This window comes from Crocuta crocuta, unplaced genomic scaffold (assembly GCF_008692635.1).
Source record: "Crocuta crocuta isolate KB4526 unplaced genomic scaffold, BGI_CrCroc_1.0 scaffold165, whole genome shotgun sequence".
Classification (NCBI taxonomy): domain Eukaryota; kingdom Metazoa; phylum Chordata; class Mammalia; order Carnivora; family Hyaenidae; genus Crocuta; species Crocuta crocuta.
This window is the reverse complement of record NW_027530502.1, coordinates 2,113,261-2,135,593: the sequence shown is the minus strand read 5'-3', so window position 1 is coordinate 2,135,593 and position 22,333 is coordinate 2,113,261. Positions and strand designations below refer to the sequence as shown.

The following is a 22,333-nucleotide window of genomic DNA, read 5'->3' as shown; positions in this document are numbered from 1 at the left end:
TCTCTAGTGTTCCCACCACCCAGAGACAATTTTTTATTTTATGGTATTTTCTTTACATTTTTCTACAAAACTTTATTTTCTATTTACTTTATTTTTGTTTGTTTGTTTGTTTATTTTTGAGAGAGACCAAGTGTGAGAGTGGGGCAGGGGCAGAAAGAAAATGGGAGACAGAAAACCCCAAGCAGGCTCCACAATGTCAGCTCAGAGCTCAACGCAGGGCTCAAAGTCACAAACTGTGAGATGATGACCTGAGCTGAAATCGAGAGTCGGATGCTTAACGAACTAAGACACCCAGGTGCCCCCCAAATTTGATTTTTTAAACACAGGTATATAAATTAAGTTATAGATAATATCTTATATTTGGCTTCTTCCTTTTATTTTTTCATCATATGAATTTCCTCACGTTATAATAAGCTTTTTTGTAGAGAATATCTTTAATAGCTGTAGTACAATGCATTGTGCTAACAAACCATATAACCACTGTACTACAATATTCACTTATAATTATCCCCAGTTTACGCTGTTACAACTAATTCAACAAGAGCATCATTATATGCCATCTTTGGATTTGGGATTCTTTTTTTAAAAACTCCTGCTTATTCTATTTCCAAAGAAGTTGCTCTAATATACTCTCTCTCCAGGAACATATGAGGTAATCATTAATTGTATCCTCATCATCACTACGTGTAAACTTAGAAAAACAATGCTAATCAGATAGTAAGAAAAGAAAATACTTTTTTATACAAAAGATCTTTACTCTCTTAGGATGACTACCTTTAAAATAAAACATTTTTAATGATTAATGCAGGTTTACCACTATTGAATCCTTCTTCTGTAGAAGAAAAATATGTAGGCTGTCGTTGTTTTGCATGGCTCCAATATACATGAATTTCAGTCCCCACGGTTTTGTTAATGACAGCAGTACCTCAATGACACAGTTCCATTTGAGTTACTACAGCATATTGACTGTGAGTAATTGCATAAAGCACAAACTGAGCTGCCAGCTCATTAGTCCATGATCACTAACTATATGGCAGCTGCCCATCACAGTCAGTGGTCTATCCTGTCACTTCCTGCAAGGTCCGCCAGGGACTGGTGGTTGCCTGTATGCATTTAGTGCATGCACAGACAACAAAGGGTGTGGCTGTGCCACCTCTCTGTCTGTGGGCACGTGACATTTTATAAAATTGGATAACTGTCAGAGGGAACTGGCCAGCAAAGATGAAAGTGCAGAAAAGCAATGAAAAACGATGACCCTAGAAGTGAAATTCAAATCAAATGTAAATTGAGTTACAGAAAAAAAAAAAATCACTAAGAATACTGACACTGCTGTTTGACAAAAAACAAAAACAAAAACAAACAAAAGCAAAAGAACAACAAAATAAATCAACCTCACATTCACATCTTCACATCTCCTGGAGATATTTATGACATTGAAAGTACAAAGGATAAAATGTCGTAAGCTGATCCAAATTTAGAAGGGAGTCTGATGACTGAACAAGGCATAGAAGGTGTACTTACTATGAGTCTTAAGGTTTCTGAACAGAAGGCATGCACAACTCAAACTACGCCTGATAAGGATTTTACAAAAAAATAAAGCTTTTAATTCTCAATGTTTCTGTTTTAATTTAGTGTGCTAAATAAATGTTGGTTTATTTTTTCATTTCCCTATTCACTTAAAACCAAGAGTCGGCTGACATTTTTTAAAGATCACAGAACAACTGTCATTTCCTCCACTGACCGTTAAGATGACTTTACATGACTTCAGCCCGCATGATCATTTTTACAGTCCCGCACCACCATGCCAACTGAAGACCATGTGACCATGTATATACAAGGACCACGTGAAATCTGTGAACTCTCACCAAAGTTTATCAGCTCCCCCATCTTCCCCATTTACAGCTACATGACACTAAATTCGAGGGCAGTTATTAATGGGTGGGGTGATGCAGGTGGTCTCAGATCAACAAGATCAGAACAGACTCCTTCTCACAACCCAATGCTCTATGGGTCTCTTTGCCGTGGCTGGCTCCTGTCTCAACTAGCTGAAGAGAAAAATAGACAAAAAAGCAAATGCTTCTCACTCTTTCCTTAAAACAAAAATAAAATAGGGCATGAATGCAGTCTTAGGTTAGTTCAACATTAAGATAAAATTATGCTGAACATCTGCTCAAGCTTTGATCATGGAAACCTAAATTTCCAGAAGTAAACAGAGAATGAGAACTGACGTGGAAAAGACACGACATCACGTCCCTTTACATTTTATCTGGGGGCCAGGACACTAAAGCTACCCTTGCTTTTTCCCCATTAAGTTTGGAGTAATGGTTCTGTAAATTACCTGGCTTGAATTTCCTGAGCATGTTTCGCGAATATCGCAATCATTTACTGCTTCTCGGCACACAGTCCCCATAGGCTGAAACTAAAATGAACAAAAATCAATGTGTAAAACTGTCGAAGAAAAAAATCTCTCACGGCATCTATAATCTTAAAAACAAAAAGCAAAATTAGTATTTTTGGATAAGAATATTTTAAACTGTTTTAAGATGGTAGTCTGTGAAAACCATGGTTACTGAATGAAACATTCATTTATTAAGTTTTCAGAGAGAGTTTCTCTTGTGTGAAAGAATCTGCATACTCATCACACAGAAGTCTTACAATATCTACTAAAATAGGGTACATCTTGATGGTACTTCTCCCCAGAAGTATAAGTCAGTCCAAATTCTACTAATTCTTCCTCCCAAAAAGGTTTTAGATTTACACTTTCCTCTTCATTTCTTTCTGGCACCTTCATCACATTACTCTTCTTTGCCTTATCTGCCAAAAATCTGAATGTTACATTCTAGGCTGAATTGCAAAAGTTAGATTTTTTGGCAAAGCTATATCCTCTATTATTTGTACACCTGTATATGGGAAGAGTCTTTCCTCTGTTTTTTTTTTTTTCTTTTGTCTATTTTCAACTACCTGAATTATTTCTCGTAAGTGTAGGGGTTACAAATAAAATTTTAAGCTTACTGAATTTATAAACTGCTGGAGTCTTTATCCTAACAAAACAGATACACAAAGTCATCCTCCTCCTTCTCTCTTCTTCCAAACCATTCTCTCTCTCTCTCCAAAACGCTAATAAATTCTATGCTTTTATGTCTACTCACACAGACACACACTTTATGTGGGCCCCTCCCACCCCCACTAACTTCCATTTTCTCTGCCTTGTTTACAACACTCCAGGCACCTGAGTTTTCTATTGTTCCTAGAATATGAATGGCCCACTCCATTCAGAATTTCAACACATATTTTTTTAGAAGATCCAAACAAAATTTGTATTCATTCATTTACCAAGTATTTACTAGGCACTTAAAATGTGCCAGGCACTTTCTAGTCACTGGGGATTCAGTGGAGGAAAAAACCATAAGAATCCTGCTTGCAAGGAACTCACATTTTAGTGGGAGTAAATAGGCCATGAAAATAAGGAAATCAGCAAGATAATTTAAATTCATATACTCTGGTTCTAGTCCTTCCAATTTCTTGGGATTGGGTTAAGTAAGCCTTAATTTTAGAACATCTCAGATAGAAATATAAGCAGATTTAAGATGGAGTTTATATGAGAGTGTAAATGTTCTAGAACTGCCAAGAAACTTCTGAAAGAAAGCCCAGTGAAGGACAGCTTGCTCTAAGTGCTGGGATATGCAGTAGGCAAAGTGACCCAAGTTCCTGCCCTCTTGGAAATTACTAATGAGTAAAGAAAAATAACAAGTCAATGCGCAATGTTACAGAGCAGGGGTTGGCACATTATTGCTTGAGGACAAAAAGTGGCTGGCCATACGTTTTTATAAATAAAATTTTAATGGAATAGAGCCATGCTGATTTGTTTCTGTATTTTTTTACTAAAAATTTTTAAAAGTTTATTTATTTATTCTGAGAGAGGAGACAGTGTGAGTGGGGGAGAGGCAGAAAGAGAGAGGAAGAGAGAGAATCCTAAGCAGGCTACACCCTGTCAGCACAGCGCCCAAAGCAGGGTTTGAACTCATGAAACCATGAGATCATGACCTGAGGTCCAAGAGTTGGACACTTAATCAGACTGAGCCACCCAGTCACCCTTTATTTCTGTGTTTTCAATGGCTGCTCTCAAAGGCAGAGTTGAGTAACTGAGACAGAGAGCTTATGACCCACAAAGCCTAAACTACTTACTACTTGCCCCTTTATGCAAAATGTTTGCCAACTCTGACTTATAGATACTTCATCATAAATCCATACAGAAAAATTGAGATACACAGGACTTCTCATCCTGTTTTTCTAATCTCCCTCCTCCATTCACTATCCTGCCTCTGGCTCCTCCAGGAGTTTAGCGTGGGAGGAAGAGTGGGAGGTGCGGGGGAGACAAAGTGGCAAAAAGCTCTTACTTGACTGATACAGCTATAGCTTCCTTTGTATGATATGACATTTAACTGTATACACTGTAATTCTATTATTTTATCTTTGTTCCTTGAAATGTTCATATCACAAAGACCCTAATTCTACACTTCAAAATAAAAACGGCATTTTATAAATGGGCAGACTTAAAACGTTGAAGATTGAAATAAATGATTGGGGACTCACTGTGATAGCAGTTGGAGAAGCTGACAGATTACACAGTCGACACAACCCAAATTTAAAAACGTCTGTTTCATACTTGATTTTATCTTCCTTTTTTAGAAAGCGCTTTCAGAGATCTCTGCCAGTGCCTCGCTTGTCTTAAAAAGCTGCCAGAGACATAGTGATAAAGTGGAAACAACACGGATGCTGCCAGCAGATCTGAGATGTAACTTCACATCTATTCCTTAATAGCTGAGTGAGCATATGCAGGTTCTATCACTTCCTTGAGACCAGGATTGCTCAACTGGAAAAATAAGGGTAAGGACGCTTTTCCCAAAAGTGCGGTTGTAAGCATTATCTAAGACAACAGTCTCAACCAACAGTGATCTTACCCCCAATGGGGCATGTGGCAATGTCTAGAAATATTTTTGGTTGTCATGGCTGGGAGGCGTGGTGTTTGTATCTAACGGGTAGAAGTCAGGGATGTTGCTAAATAACTTACAGTACACAAGACACACTCTCAAAAAAAAATTATCCACCCAAAAATGTCAATAGTGCCAGGGTTGAGAAACCCAGACACACAGTGATAGGAGATAAAGGTGCTTAGCACAATCGCCAGCACACAGTAGATACTTAATACAATAGGCTTGCATCCCCCACTCCCTTAACTCATTAGACTAAATTTAGTCTATCGGCAAATAATTAATAAGACAGTGTTGTACTTATTTATTTATTCAACAAATATTTACTAAGAAATTGTGGCAGTTACTGGGTAAATCCCAGGCACTGCCTCCATAAAATGTACATGTTGGTCGCACGTAGGTGGCTCAATCAGTGGAATGTCTGACTTTTGATTTCAGCTCAGGTCATGATCCCAGAGTCATGGGATTGAGCCCCTTATTGGGCTCCACACTGAGCAGGGAACCTGCTTAACATTCTCTCTATGTCTCCCTCAGTCCCTCTCCTGCTAAGGTTCTCTGTGCTTAAAAAAAAAAAAAAAAAGTACATGCTAAGATGGATAGTAAATCTCAGAGATAATGTAGAATATTGTACCAGATTTTATATGAGAAGAGAAAAAAATAGATTTATTTGAAAAAGATAAGCCTCAAATAACTTTTTGTCCTGATGTTAAGGCTTAAATATTTAGGGACAGGTATAGGATGCCATTGAATAAAGATGCATTCTAAACTCTCATGTGAAGTGTTACCATGTCTAAAAGTAACATGGTAATTTTACTTTTGCTCTCTCAGCAGCTAACACAAGAAATGTACCAAGCAGAGTGGCAAGAGAAAAAGAATCTATTGAACGGCCACTTGGCTTTACAAAGAAAGGAAAAACATCATTCAAAGGTTAGGAACACCCGGCTTCATATAATGTACATGCTTCTCAAGGAGGCAGATAGGGAGACACACTGAGGAGATCAACAAGGTTCAGGACCCAGCTCTCTGACTTACATGGTGCAAGACCCTGGGCCCACTGGCACTTAGTCACTGAATATATCTTACACACGACTATTGTTATTACATTATATTTATCCAGTCTTAATGATTTAATCAAATACATCCTCTTTTCTTTCAATTAGTCATTGCTCAACATTTATCTACCTTGCATTTCTTACAACAAAGACCATCGCTGCATTGAGAGTCTTGAGTCAAGGTGCATTTCTTACAACATTCTGCTCCTTCAAGGACACATTCCTAAGGAATATAAACATTTGCAAAACATCAGAAAATCATGTCATTTTCCTGAAATTTCCAGGCTATTTTTTAATAAATGCATATAGAGCCCCTTCCCCCAATAATAATCTTTCTTTCATATATCCTAGAAAATTTCCAGATATAACACCAGCTCTGTATGTCTCACTGTGGTCATGGAATGACCCTGAATAACCTAAAAAATAATAATAATCAAAACACCCAAAGACTTACTGCAGGAGTCCCACAGTCACACTCCTCTCCAGTTTCAATGAAGCCATTGCCACACTCAGGAGGATCAAGAAGCTGTGGGATGAAAACATAAAGGGAACTAAAATACAGATAAATCAAAATCAAAGACCTTATGAGGGACCATAAGTGCCACACCTATGCATGTGACATACCTATCAGTCATTTCAAAGTATATTTTTATTTTCCCCAACTTGAAAGCTTTAGAATTTTAAAACTGGGAGCTTTAGAACAAAAGTATCTATTTCTGTTTCCATTTCAGCTTTAATTATATTTACATATGTAATATACATATCGAGTCTAGTAAATTCCACCAAAATAAAGATGATCTATCCATTGATTGGCCCTGAGTTAGACTGACCCCTGAAATTTCATTTCAAACAGGAAGCAAGGGATTTGGGGACAGGTGGGCAAATGGCTTATCTTGGGCAAATGCCTTGTCTATTCTGAGCATAGAGGCCTTAATATTTCAAGCAGGAATAATAATAGAATTAGCTTCCTATCTACATCATAAATTGTTGTGAGAACCAAGTTCAATTATATGTGAAGACCTACTAACTATATTTCTTTGTGGAACAGAAAGTTATTTCATAGACAATTACAAAAATTAATAAATCCATTGATTCATTTAATATAAAATAGAGCTCCTCCTATTAACATAGTTTTGCAGATAACAGTAATAATAATTTGCCTCAGAGATGGAAGCAACTTTTGGCCTATACAAGGGTATATTTTAAGACCATTTTATTTTATTTTATTTAATGTTTACTTAATTTTGAGAGACAGTGACAGAGCAAAAGTAAAGGAGGAGCAGAGAGAGAGGAAGACACAGAATCTGAAGCAGGCTCCAGGCTCTGAGCTGTCAGCACAGAGCCTGATGCGGGGCTCAAACCCATGAACCACGAGATCATGACCTGAGCTGAAGTCGGCTGCTTAACCAACTGAGTCACCCACGCTCCCTGAGACCATTTTATTTTTTAACTCTTCATCAATTATGTTATCTTTTGAGCATAACTTACCTTATGGAGATAACTAAAATTAGTAAGTAAGATATAAAATATCCAGTTATATAATATTCATTCATAAGTTCATCAAAGTTTATGTGTTATAGAATGGAATGGAACACACACCTATCACAGACACACCCTCACACATACACTTTCTTAACTAACTAAAGGGGAAAAAAAAACAGAATAAAAAGAGCAGCAATAACAACAACAAAACCCCTACCTGATTTCAAATATTCTCTCCTCTCCTACAAAATAATCAACACATCTTTAAATTCTATTTTCAGTTGAAAGGGATCATAACAAATGAGACAGCTTTGAGAGCCAAAACTTATCAAGATGAAAAACCCACTTATTCTTTTATTCTGAGTTCAGAATAATCAGTTATTTTGGTAAAGAGGCTTGAATTGTTTTTCATTTACAGCAGCAGGGATTTAGTTCAAATATCCCTTCTGAAGTTTTGCAAGGAGCCTTAGAATTGTCAAGTTGCTTTTCAAGGCAATATGATACTCCTCCTAAATTTCACTGGAACAGACAGAGAATGAAACCAGGTAAAATGATTATAAAGGCAATGCCACTCATCGCTATGGTGCAGAGAAGCACGGAATGGTTCACATAATTAATAAGGGCAAAGCTTTCTACTGCATGCAGTCTTCCAAATTCATGAGGAAGGCCGGCTTTCAAGTCATTAACCAGCAGATGCCCTGAGCGTTGGAAAAACCTCTGACAAAGTCTAAGTACACAGACTCTCCTTTTCTGCTTTAAGCAGCCTCGGTTTTTATACTGAGAAGTAATAGTAATTTTAGTCATACTGCTCATTCTGAAAGGCAGTGGTGGGGAGTAATGTGGGAAGAAATGCCCCCCTTTCTATTAGTATGAGTTGTAATTACATATCCAAACAAAAAAATAAGGGACCAAGAACATGAGAAAGAAGGCAAATGAAACCATCTTTGTAAGCTAATCATTTTTTCAGAAAGAACACAGTCTACCTGCTCTCTATTCACATCAGAATAGCTCCAAATATCTAAAATTAAAGCTGACTTTTAAATGCAGATATTTTAGGGGCACATGGGTGGCTCAATTAGTTAATGTCCAACTTTGGCTCAGGTCATGATCTCGCATTCATGGGCTCAAGCCTGCATTGGGCTCTATGCTGACAGCTCAGACCCTGGAGCCTGCTTCAGATTCTGTGTCTCCCTCTCTCTCTATTCCTCTCCCGCTTACTTTCTGTCTCTCTCTCTGCCTCTCTCTCTTAAAAATGAATAAACATTAATAAAATAAAATAAAATAATAAAATAAAATCAAGATATTTTAGGGTGCCTGGGTGGCTCAGTTGGTTAAGCATCCAACTTCAGCTCAGGTCATGATATCATGGTTCGTGAGTTCAAGTCCTGTGTTGGGCTCTGTGTTGACAGCTTGGAGCCTGCTTCAGATCTGTGTCTCCCTCTCTCTGCCCCTCCTTGACTTGTGTTCTTTCTCTCTCCAAAACAAATAAACATTTTTAAACTTAAAAATAAATAAAATACAGATATTTCACATATCTAGCATATGTACATACAAGCCAGTTAGAAAGCCTTCTTTTGTAAGACCCACTGGCTAAACTTGTGCTTATAATAGATTATAATATAACTACTAATTATTATTAAAGATTAGTAACTAATAACTCTGATCACACTTATTACCTTAGAAGGTTTGTTGAAAAGGCAGGCACCACCTCCACTATTCAGGAAGTCATGATACTCTTCAATATTACATTGGGTAAACTTTTTAGGAAGATAATACCTATAAGGCAGAAGAAAAGCATTAACTAGGTACAATTTTAGTCTCCTTTATCTGTTTGTTAGTCTTAAACTTGAACATTGTAAAAACTGTAACATTATTCTTAAAAATGAAAGAATAAATTCCACTTATGTACAACATTTGTGTTAAATCCATAAGACTTTCATTCTACCAGTACATTTCTAAATTATTCATTTGGTGATTAATTGTGACTATGGGCTGTTTGTTCATTGTTAGCATACACATTCAAAGGAAACACACACATACCTGTATTTTCTGCCAAAGAGAGTTAGGAATAATTTATGTCATAATGAGTCTTTCTTAAATATTAAAACGGGCTGGATCCCAAACTGCAGAACATCTTACAAAATAAGTGATTTGTAATCTGTGTATGTGTCAAAGTCCTGAAAGTCAAAGAAAAACTGAGGAGCTGTTCCAGACTGAAGGATGTTAAGAGACATAAAAATTAAACATGATGCTTGATTCTGAACCCTGTTAAAGTGGCATTTTTTAAATAGAGGGCCAATCTTGAATGAGGGCCAGGAATTAGATGATCTCCTTGGCTGCACTGCGGTTCAGTAGGAGGGTGGGCTTGTCCATGGGGAATGCACACTGAAGTGCTTGGGGGTGATGCCACACCAGTTAGCAACTTTAGATTCAGAGGAGGTTCCTTGTTATTATTCTTACAACTTTTCTTAAGTTTATGTCAAAATATTTTTTAAAAAGGTATACCAAAAAAAGTTAATAAAAGACCAGTAGAAAAGGAAATGTGGCTAGAGAACAATGGCAATGTATATTCAGTACCTTCAAAATAAGAAACATCCTTAAATCTGAGAATTCTGCTTTAAGAAATTCTTCCTGAGGAAATAACTAGCTATGTGTACACAGATACTGGAATGGAGGAACTTCCTGCTGGAAATTACACAATTCATTTATTACACAATTTGTAATAGCCAATACTATGAAAATCTAAATGTATAGAAATAAGAAACTGTTAACTAAACCATGATATATTAATAAAATAGAATACCATGAAGTTATTGATAATCAGGGTATAGAAAAATACTCAGAAAAATGCTAACTATATAATATGTGAAGTAAAAGATGAATAAACAATGACATATGCAAGACCCGAGTTTTATAAAGCAAGAATAAACATGGAAAGAGAAAAAAATACTAACCAGCAGTCTTTTCACATTAACCATGGCTATTACCAAATAATGAGAAAAGAAGCAGTATTTAATTTCTATTTTTCAAACTGTTTTACACTGAACTTTTATAAAAGTGAAAACATAATTAAGAGAATAGTGGAGTTTTTATAAAGTCTCTCCCACGAGCCTGCAAGTACGATGTCCACTTATATCCCTCCTTATTTCTAGCACAAAGGTTAATGCTTTGTGAATCAATCAATGGAATTTACAATGATTATTCACCCTAAACTAATTTTTCAAGTATTTCATGTGAAATAAAGGTATCCTGAGTTTACAGTATCTGGATTATTTTTTTTCCTTCACTTCATCTTCCTAATAGGTCATGAACTTAACTCTTTACTTGAGAAATTTGCTACACATATTACTTACTTTTTTCCTTTCAATGCCTACACCTTAGCCAATGTTTTTATCACCTTCTCCTCTAATCCATCCTACATATCTTTGTCTGAGTTATGGGATTTAAATAGGATTTTTTTAAGACCCCTCTTCATTCTACTTGTCAAAACCTGAGATGGCTCCCTACTGGCAAAGAAAAAAGTGACAATGCTTAGTGTTGGACTCCTAGAGTTGGACCCTAAGTCTAGTTCAGCCTCTACCCTGCAAAGGAGGCTTCTGGGGCCCCAGCTTCGCCCAGCCTCCTACCCACTGCCCACCTGGGGGTTTAGTCTGCTCTCAACAGTGACAGGAAACTCACCACCTCACAGGAAAGCTCTTTCTATATATGAACAGTAGGAATTTGTGGATTGTTTTTACTTTCACTGTTCCATGTCTGACTTCCTATAATTGTTACACACAGTTCTGTGTGGTTACCTGTATCAAATAAAATTAACTCCTCTACCATGCCAGGGCTCTTCAAATATCTGAAAGCCGAAATCTCACTAGGCTCTTCTCAAAAACTTCTTTTTTGCGGGGTACTATATGTACTTTGCAGGGCAACTATATCTATCTATTTGCAGGGTAATATATCTATTATATTCAATGCTTTCTTAAAATTTTAATTTTTGTATCTTTAAATAGGACTGGTGTTCATTTCAACATGCTTTCCAACATTAAGAAGTACACAGAAACCTCAGAAAATAGAAAAGAGAGGGAAAGTACCCATCAGAAATACATGTCCATAATTAGTACTTTTAAGCGATTTTACACAGCTCAAATTATATACAGCATTGTGCTAGAGAATGTTTTACATAAAAAGCTTTTCTCTTGCACACATCTATTTGATGCAAAAGGCGTTCAGTGCAAACAGCTATATATATTTCTGAATGTCGCCATTCAATTATGCTACATATTATGCTTAGATGGTCTATAAAATTTTGTTTTTAGTAATTAAGCAGAATAATAAAATATAAGCTTTTAAAAGATAAGAACCTCTAGATTTAAATTTAGAAATTATTGGAAAATCACAGCTATGGATAAGGACTTTTCTCATTTCCTTTTTTACTAAACAGAAAGCCCAAAGGTATTTTGAAAAATATCTTAATACATGTATGCATATACATTTCCTTGATCATTTTCCTTGTCATACATTTCCTGAGAGTTCAAAATTCAAATACCAATGAATATTTATTGAAAATCAAGTGTGTTCAGAGATGATGGTGTGAAGTCAAACAAAAATACCTACTAGTGTAAGATGTAATCCTTAAAAATTCACAACTAATTGGTGAGTACAAGGATATATGGAATTAAATTACAATGCAGGAGTTAAAGTTATAATAAATCTCAAATGGCTAAAAATGTGGTTAGAGATAAATGAGAATTCCAGATGAAGAGAATATACTGAAGGAATCAAAAGAGGCTGGAAATTACATTAATGGTGACAAAAGTTTTAAGAAGCTTGAAATCAATGTAAGATTATCATTAGAAAATCAAAAAAAGCTGGAAACCCCTGTATAATTATGGTAATAAGCAAACCAATGACCATGAAGTGCAGTAAACAATGAGGTTATAAATGAGGATGAAGAAAGATTATGCACTCTAAGTATTGGCGGAAAAAATTCAAATCTTATTCTTCAGACAACAGAGACTCACAAAAGTTCTAAGCAGGAAAATGATTAAGATTCACGCACATGAAGAGGAGAATGGAGAAATATGTGCTATATATTTTCAGTGAACTAGGACTATCTATTATCAGCATGGATAAATCTTATAAACATAAAGATCAAAAAAAGCAAGTTACAGAAGGCTACATATGACTTCTTTCATATAAACTAAAAGTTGCAAAACAATGCTATGTACTACTTCAATCCCCCCACACATATAAATAGTAAAAGTATTAACAGGTGCTTGTGAATGAATGATATGAACCAAATTCAAGAGAGTAGTTACTTTGGTTGGGGCTGGACACCAATAAGAGAGAACACAAGGGATAGTTAACTATGTAGGTGGTGTTTATTGTTTGTTTGTTTGTTTAGTCTGGGTGATGGTATACATGTGTTTAGTCTTCTTTTCTTTATACATTTTCAGTAATGGTGGAAATGGAGTTCAGGAGGGGAGAAAGGAAGGCTGAAAGTTGCCTGAGTATCTGAAATATTAAAATAATAAGAGCTCAAGATGATAAAAGTTTAAAGTAAGGAGTAGTGATGAGCTTGACATGAAAGGAATGGTCGTACAATTTATTTACAAAACATAAATACAAGATTGGCACCTGATAGTATGTGAAGGGTTTAGAAATGAAAACCTTTCTCAGGAGAGCAAAGTGTACAGGTCTCTTCCCCGCTCCTTGCTCAGCGACATCCTATTGGTAGCTTGAAATAAGCCATTGTAGGAGTATTTATACCACAAAATCTGAGAAAGCTATAAATCCAAGCTCTTTTCTTGTTTTTGATTTTGAGAATCTGCTTACTAGCACATTACTGTTTAAAACGCATTTAAATAGAATTGAAGACACAAAAGAAAATTAGTAGGTAAGCCATGAAGAACAAACATGTTCCTCACTCCTTACATTTCTAGCCTAGACTGAAGGCTAAAAAAGTCTCCGGTCTACTATTTTAACGGACATCAATTGTTTTCATAAATAAGAGACTATTTTGTGAAAATATTTTATAATACAGAGCCATTGAGAAAATCTACTTCTGATTTTCTTTTTAACGTCTGTGGTGAGGTTCCACACACTAAGTTACTGAGTATCATATTCCTAAGACAACAGCATAACAGGAAAGGAAAAGTGAGTTATTTTGCAAGAGATTTGGCTCACCCAGTGTCTCCCATTATGCATCCAGACCAAGTGTCCTCACATTTACACTCACCTAAGAGAAAATGAATACACATGCCTTGTTATGAAGTAAAAATACATGCATTCGAGGAGCCTATTTTTAAAAAGTTTATCTTCACTTTATTCAATAAATACCTTTTAAAAAGTAATACCTACTTTCTTTTTTTTTTTTTTTTAATTTCTAGGAGAGAGAGAGAGACAGCGTGAGCAGGGGAGGGTCAGAGAGAGAGGGAGTCACAGACTGAAACAGGCTCCAGGCTCTGAGCTGGCAGTCAGCACAGAGACCGACGCGGGGCTCGAACCCACAAACTGCGAGATCATGACCTAAGCGAAAGTCGGACGCTAACCGACTAAGCCCCCCAGGCGCCCCTAAAAAGTAATACCTACTTTCTAATTTTCCTGATATTTGAGGTTTTCTATGCAAGTATAACAAGAAAAATCTACTCTGACCATATTGAGATTATATAATTTTTATGACAATAAAATCTTGATGTTTGCTTTAAAATGGCTTAACAATCCCAGGGGCACCTGGGTGGCTCAGTCAGTCAAGAGTCCGACTTTGGCTCAGGTCATGATCTCATGGCTCGTGAGTTCAAGCCCTGTATTGGGCTCTGTGCTGATAGCTAGCTCAGAGCCTGGAGCCTGCTTCAGATTCTGTGTGTGTGTCTCTCTCTCTGCCCACCTGCCCCCCACCTCCCACTCTGATCACACTGTCTCTATTTACAAAAAAATAAATAAACATTAAAAAAATGTTTTTAATGGCTTAACAATCCTGTACCAATGAAATAGCACCACTATAAGATTCTGGTTTCACAGTCCCTTATGACAATTCCTGTAATTTCTTGTCCAGTTTTAAACCTCTGCACCAAAGCTGCTGGCAGAAGGCAGTATAGCATACTAGTCCAGCAGAAAGGCTTAAAATACCTGGGTTCAAAACCCGGGCTTGCCACTTAATTTATGTGTGATCTTGAAGACATTACCCTTTTGACATCTATTCACCTTATTCTGTAAAATGGGGCTAATAATTGGTATTGTGCAGGATTATCTTGATTAAATGAATATCTAGATGTAGATAATAGCGGCATTCAATTATCTGTCTTATAAAGGGTACTTCATAAATTGTAACAGTTATTAATATAAACAATCACATTTATATTTATTTTTAATAAAATAAACATGGTTCCAATCAATTCACTCCAAATATATAATGTTGGACCATTCCTGGTAAATTTACTTTACCTACTTGAGAAAACATATTCTTCCTTAAAAGTAATCCTAGCATATTTTACTAGAACCATATTTTACTAAACCCTTTATCAGTTCTGATCCTGGCAAACAAATTCTACGTCTGTGGCCATATTAAGACATGTTTTAAATAAACCATAACAGAAGTATGCCTTAAACCTATATGCCTAAGACTCTCTACTAGAACATTTAAAATTACCAAACTGAGCACAATTTTTAGATGAAATTCAACAATGCATTTATCATCACACAGTTTTAAATGTTTATCACACGTAGAAAAATTTTCACCTACAATGTAAATAAATATTGCCTTGTATTACTTTTTACAAAAATGTTGTATATCCTGGCTGTCTGTCTTACACTGTTACCCAAACTCTTTTGATCAAGCAACTGAATTTAAAATCTCATTCTCTAAAATATTTATCGATAGTCTATTTTACATACAACTAAACCACAAGGGTAAACTTACCACTTGCTAACTTTGTTTTGTCTGAGATAATACCAATATTATGGGCTAATGACTGGGCAAGTGTAACTGCCATTAAATCAGTTTTCCCAAACTGAAAAACAAAAACAAAATACATGTAAATACAAATTATTTTTTATTTAAGATGGGCCATAGAAAGATGTCATAATATAATTGGAAATATGTAAGTTCTAAGAATCTTATTTAGCAGAGGTTAAACCAGTAGCTAATGCTGAACTATTGAGCATTTGGGAAAGAGCTGTAAGAAATAAATCCATGTTTGATAAAGACTTATATGGAAGCCTAGATGCCAGAGAATCACCAACTTTTGGGTTTAGAAACTTTAAGTCTAATTCTGAGTCCAAATTTCACCAGTAACATTCTGAAAAACTTGATACCTGTATATACTTAAATCAGTCTTTTAGATAATAATAAAAATAAATGTGTAAATTACTTGAAACTTGGTTATCTTTGTGTGTCCATCCATTTACACTCCTGAAATTTCCCCAAATTAAAAAGAATGTGGCTTCAGAAAACAAATGGCATGAGTAACAGGAAGTGGTAATGATCTGTGGGCAAAAGAAACTTGAGAAGACCAATAAAAGATATTTTTTCAATATGCTGATTTTATATTTTTCTTGCAGATCACTTCCATCAGACTTAGTGCCCTATGCATATACCCAAAGGAAAGTTTTCTTTGGAAAACTTATTCCATTTTTTTTCTCTAAAAATTGGCCAAATATTGAAGAGGGAAGAAAATTTCCTACTGGGTTGTTAGGGAGGAAGCCAATGCTTCAGAGAATTACTTAATTCTCCAGAAAATCAGCCAAAGTAATAAACAGGGTTTTATTTTCAATAAAGGTAAAAGTAAATATTTTCTCTATGTTATCTGTAAATAGCTAAATTTGGAGATTATTCTAAGGAGAACATGAACAGAATTAAATATGATCTTCCATTATTTTCCTATTCTTTGTCCTCTGATCATTTATAGTAAGCATATTAGTTGTTAACAATACAATCTAACATCTAGAGAATGTGGAATATGAGAAAAGGTCTCTTAAATATTAGGAAAACATTTTCAGCCATCATACCACTTTGAATTGTACAGATGTTCACACCTACTTCATTCACGCCTCCTCCTTTCAGCAACGAGCAAATCCCACCAATATAAGCTGCCCCGCTCCGGCTACTCTCAAATTGACTTCCCCTTTTAGAAAAGGAAATGAAGAATGCTTACTGTTCGCAGTTGAAATGTCACTGCACCTCTCATTATTAAGTTACCACACTTATTTTCTCAACACAAATACATTTCTATACTAAATGTTCTTGAGTAAGCAAGGAATGTAAATACTGTTTACACACATAGCCAGAGAAAAAAGTGTGAGGATGTTTCCCCGCATGAACAATAATACCTTAAACAGGACTATACCTGTTTTAAAAATTACTAATGTGATGTACTCTGAGAAGGATACAAAAATCACTTCTGTGGTATTTCTGACCAAAATGCATAACTTGAATCTCTTAATAAGAAAACATCAGACATTCCCACAAGGAGGAACATTCTATAAAATAACTGACCTATACTCTTCAAAAATGTTAAGCTCAAAATACACAAAGAAAGGCTGAAGAGATCTTCCAAATTAAATCAGACTAAAAATACAGGGCAATTAATTGCAATGCATGACCCCAGGTTGGGTCCTGAGTAGAGGGAGGGAATTAGCTATCAAAGACATTATTCAGATAACCGGAAAAATTTGAATATAGACTATGGGTTACTTAAAATTATTGTATCCCCATTAAATTTTCTAGTTTTAGTAATTTACTCTGGTGATATAAGAGAATGTCTTTATTTTTAGGGAATATACGTGTATTTAGTAGTGAAGGCCCAGTATGTGAGTATCTCCAACTTGCTCTCAAATGGTTCAGAGAAAAGAAGAATTGATAGAAAACTAAATGAAAGGAGAAAAAAGAAAGAAGGGAGAGAAAAAGGGATAGAAGGAAGAAAATCATAAACAAATGGGGCAAGATGTAAATAATTGATGAATCTGGGTAAAGAATACAAGATATTTCCTTGTAGTATCCTTGTAATTTTTCTGTAAATTAAAACTTGTATAAAATTTAAAAGTTATCTCAAAATATACTCTTTTACTTCCACTTATAATTTCCTTAAATAGCTCTTCAGATAACAGATTTTTTTATATGCTATAATACATAATTTGCTATTATATCACATATGCATATTACCTCAAAAAAACTGTAATAGGTTGGAGAAATTAAAAATAAACTCCAGAATTACTAATGTCTCCCCTTAGAACCAAAATAAACGTAACATTAACATCTAAAAGAAAGAAACTTAAAAGAATATAATCTATTAAGAATAATTTATAAGTATTACCAGTATTTTTACTCAATAAATACTGTGGTTAAAATATCTTAAAAATTAAATACAAATATATATGCAGTAATAAAAATAACTCAAAATTAAACCTCTTACATTTTCATGACAATTTCAAACAATCTATACTTTAAAACTTCTTCCAAATGTATCTACCATGTCAAATTCTAATTGCATTATACAGTAGAAAGGATATATCTCAGTCACAATTAATACAGCATTCAACATGGAATCAAAAAAATAATAAATCGTAAGTTACGTACGAAAAAAGGTGAACTGCATCACTTTTTTCTTTGATAAAATCCCTCCTGTATTTCATAAACTCACGTAGGGTGATCAATGGATTTTCAGATATAGCAAACTTGTTGTCAGCTGCCCAGGTTTCCATGGCAACTAATACTATCCTTGTCTTCAGTTGATCTTTATAAATCTAGTATATTAACAAAATGAACACACTAGCTATTCATGTGGTAAATGATTTATGAATAAGACTATAAATCTACTTTTATGAAAACCCTTGCATTTTAGTTAAATGTAAAAAACTCCATTGTCTTTAAGGCAGATAATTATTTTTCTAAATCATATGCATTTCCCTTGAGTAACAGGGAGTCATACTGTTTACCAACTTATTCCCAAAGAACAGAACACTGTTAGAAACAAATGATCACTTTTTGACAAATATTTGCACCCTTATTTAAGGCTCCTCCTGAGTCTATTTTCTGGCACCCTGGCAAAAGAAGTCATGCATTCTTGGATTTCCCAAGCAAAGAAAAGAACAATGAAAACTCCCAAGAATGTCATTTCTATGCAACCAGATTGGCCCCAATTAAACTCATGAAGAAGGTACCAGCACTGCCTTGTCAAGAAAAGATTCAGAAAGTAAACAGCGTAGGATTACTTAGTGCATTATTCCCAGACAACCAGGCCCTCTCTTGAAAATAGAATAATTGTTGGGGTGCCTGAGTGGCTTAGTCGGTTAACCGTCCGACTTTCCGACTTTCGCTTAGGTCATGATCTCGCGGTTCGTGGGTTCGAGCCCCGCGTCGGGCTCTGTGCTGACTGCCAGCTCGGAGCCTGGAGCCTATTTCAGTCTGTGACTCCCTCTCTCTCTGACCCTCCCCTGCTCACGCTGTCTCTCTCTCCTAGAAATAAATAAAAACATTTAAAAAAAAAAAAAAAGAAAATAGAATAATTGCTGTACTGTTTCTCCGTGAGTATCTTTGTTAAGGGCTAAGACTCAACTTCTTATTTTTCAATGTGAAAATTATAAGAAGAATTTCAAGCATAAATCCATGGGTAACTCTGACCATCTCCTTTTATCCTCTTCCTAGCAAGAGATCAAAATCAAGGGAGTCCACGGCAAAGTTACTAGGGATACAGAGGACACCTTGCCTGAAGGGCAATTTACAGCACCAAAAATATATGAACCATATTATCTATTCTATTAGCAATCAGGAGATGAAATTCCTCTATGGCAATACTGAATAGAGTTGATACTTACTAAATCCGCCATGTTCACCACAGATTTTGCGTATGTATTGGTATGTACAACTGAAAGCCGATGTTTTTTAAACTGAAAACAAAAACAAACAAGTGAAGGCTTTCCAAAGTCATCAGCAAGTAAGCACCTCAGCAGAGAAAACATAAAATAACTGAAATATCTCTACAACTTTCTGTAAAAAAAAAAAAAGCAAGAGTTGAAAATTAGTTCTTTATATGTTGTGTAGTTTAGGAAAGGCTCTTAAAATTTTGAGGCCTCAGTTTATTCAACTGCAAGATGAAACTTAAAAATACCTATTCTACCCATTTCACAGGTTTATTTTTGTCACAGAATTGTTACTCAAAATGATAAAACATGAGAGTTGTCTATGAATTGCAAGACATACAAATATAAATAGGGTGGACAGCCAGAAAAAGAGTTCGTGAATACTGTTGTATGTATAAAAACTTACAATTTCTACAAAAAATTAATCAGTAAGGAGAAGAAAGTCCTAAAGGGTCACAAAGAGGTAGCTTAAAGGCTAGATGTAGATGATATAAACCTTTTGTTTGGCCTCAACAGTGTTTTAAAAACCAGGAAATAAAACCTGATCTTGGCTTCCCTTAAAATTAGCATACCTCCATGGTGAAAACTAGCAAGTGCTGTGGCTCCCATTAGACTGGCTGCTTAACTTTACTTTTGCTGCAGGCCTCACTCCCCTCCTCCTTTGTTTTACACCTGGCTTATTTCATTTGTGTTACCTGCCTAGAGACATCTGAATCTGTGCTGTCCTAAAATGTCCAAATATGTGCTTTTATAGCTTATTCTAATCTTGTAAAAATCTCAGGAAATAGTAACATTCAGTGATTTCAAAGAGGTAAAAAGATAAAACTTGGTTCCAGCCTAAGCAAAGAAGAAGCACTTAATCTGGATATAATTATTATTAGCAAGAATAGATGATGAATATGTTCATTTAATCATATACAAACAAATGACACATTTTCCCTCAAATCAAAGTAAATTAAAATGCACTTACACCTGAAATTAAGAAAAATCAGCAATGTTCATCACTGAACAGGTTTAATTTAAAACTGTGGTTACCTAGAACAATTAACATTATAATTCACTGCTGTGCTGTAAATGTAAGCTACTGATTCCAACATGCCGGTGAGTTGAACATATACACTTTGAGTTCAATAAATGCCTCAGCAAGAAGGAGGTTTTGCCAGGTTCCTTTCTTAAAATCTTCACTGCTTGCATATGTAAGCATTTCCATATGGTTTGCTGGAGAGCAAGTCAGAAATTGAAAAGCTGCTTTTCTTTTATTAGGATAAAGTTGTACATTGCAAACTAAAGTGTCACATTACTGGTACCTCACTGATTTTTTTCAATATAAAAATATTAATTAAGCAAATCCAAAGAGCCGACTAATTGTAAGTCAAAGAAATATTTTTGGAACCTCACAAAATACTGCTAGTTACTTCTGCTTAAGAATGTTTCCAATTCACAGGTTGTTACTGGCTAACGAATACACTCAGTCACATAAATGTCTTCTCCAAGTCACAATTTTCCAAGTTTCTTGTTTCTTCTGAACATATTTTTGCATCCACCAGTTTTGCTCGTAGGCACAGGCAAGTTCAAACAACAAATTCAGCAAATCCTACCATGAGATGATCGTTGACAATCATCAGTTCAATATATTTGGTCTCCTCCTCCACATTACGAGGATGTCGACGAAGCTGCAATATAGTGAGGAAGGAGCACCTGAATAAGTCCTCTGAACTTAGCTTTGAGTAACTAAAAAATATGTTATACATCATGTCACACATTTTACTATACTCTTTTTTCCAAACTCCTCTTATTTCTCCCCACTCCTAGCCCCTGCCAACCACTTTTCAACTCTCTTTTGTGAGTTTGACCGTTTTTTTTTTTCTTTTCTTTTTGATTCCACATGAGTGATACCATGCAATATTTATCTTTCTTTGACTTATTTCATTTAGCATCATGTCTTCCACATTCATCCATATTATCACAAATGACAGGATTTCCTGCTTTTTTAAGGCTGAATGATGCTCCACTGTATATATATTTACCATATTTTCTTGATGCATTCATTTGTTGATGGAACCTTACACATTGATAATCTTGTATTATGTAATTGAAATGTTAAATGTTTTCACCAAAAAAACAGGCAAAGGTGATGAATGTATTAATTCAATGGGGGGGCCGGAAATCCTTTCACATTCAATGTGTATGTGTGTGTCTCTCTCTCATACACACACACACACACACACACGTCAAATAAATCATTCCACTGTACATTTCAAATATCTTATAATTTTGTCAACTATACTTCAATAAGGCTGAAAAAATGTTTTAATTTAAAAAAACAAAAGGGTAGGAGAGAAATAAAATTTCCACTTTCATTCCTTCAGAATATTTTTTCATTTTCATCGCTTTTAACCTAATTTTTGAATAGGTAACAAATTTATATGGTTCAAAGACTAAAGAATTATCAAAACGGTCAGGTTCAAAGTCTTCTTCTCACTTCTGTTCCCTGTTTACCTAGTTGTTAACTCTTCCCCCACAATGCGTATGCACAGTTACTGGTTCCTTCCAGAAATATTTATATGTATAAAATCAAATATAACATATTTTACTTAGTACTTCCACTTATTTCACTAGCTTTTGTATGAGGCTATTTTCACATACCAGTATATCTTAGAGGCTATAACATATAAAGTGTATTCTTTCTGTTTAATTTAAGCTCCTGAGGATCTCTGAGAGGATACAGGAAGTGTCTGATGGACAATAATCTCCAAATATGGGATTGAGAATGTCCCTCCTTCTTCTAGTACAGTTTAAGGGATCCCCCAAATGATATAAGAGCTTTTGTTAGGATAGTTTTAAGAGCTTCCAGGAAGTCTTAGATTATCTAATAAATCTCTATTATATCTGTCTAACAATGAATTTCGCCACCTTCAAAATCATGATTAGTGGATGCCACTGGGTAGGAGACACTAAAGC

General features: G+C 35.3%; 1 protein-coding gene across 6 annotated transcripts in view; it reads right to left on the bottom strand.

Moving 5' to 3' along the window:
- Positions 1–22,333, bottom strand: part of ADAM22 (ADAM metallopeptidase domain 22) — an 80,944-nt gene that overhangs the window by 43,469 nt on the left and 15,142 nt on the right. For all 6 annotated transcript variants that reach the window (XR_013335756.1, XM_077766823.1, XM_077766824.1 and 3 more), the window contains exons 5-14: positions 20,971–21,045; positions 19,328–19,399; positions 18,090–18,256; positions 16,554–16,638; positions 15,435–15,525; positions 13,703–13,754; positions 9,202–9,301; positions 6,498–6,569; positions 6,174–6,266; positions 2,339–2,419 (exon numbers count right to left, since the gene is read on the bottom strand). Coding sequence is in view for 5 of the 6 variants with exons in the window: in XM_077766823.1 (XP_077622949.1) it covers positions 2,339–2,419; positions 6,174–6,266; positions 6,498–6,569; positions 9,202–9,301; positions 13,703–13,754; positions 15,435–15,525; positions 16,554–16,638; positions 18,090–18,256; positions 19,328–19,399; positions 20,971–21,045 (888 nt within the window). In the remaining variant the exon portion in view is untranslated. The remainder of the gene's footprint in view (positions 1–2,338; positions 2,420–6,173; positions 6,267–6,497; positions 6,570–9,201; positions 9,302–13,702; positions 13,755–15,434; positions 15,526–16,553; positions 16,639–18,089; positions 18,257–19,327; positions 19,400–20,970; positions 21,046–22,333) is intronic.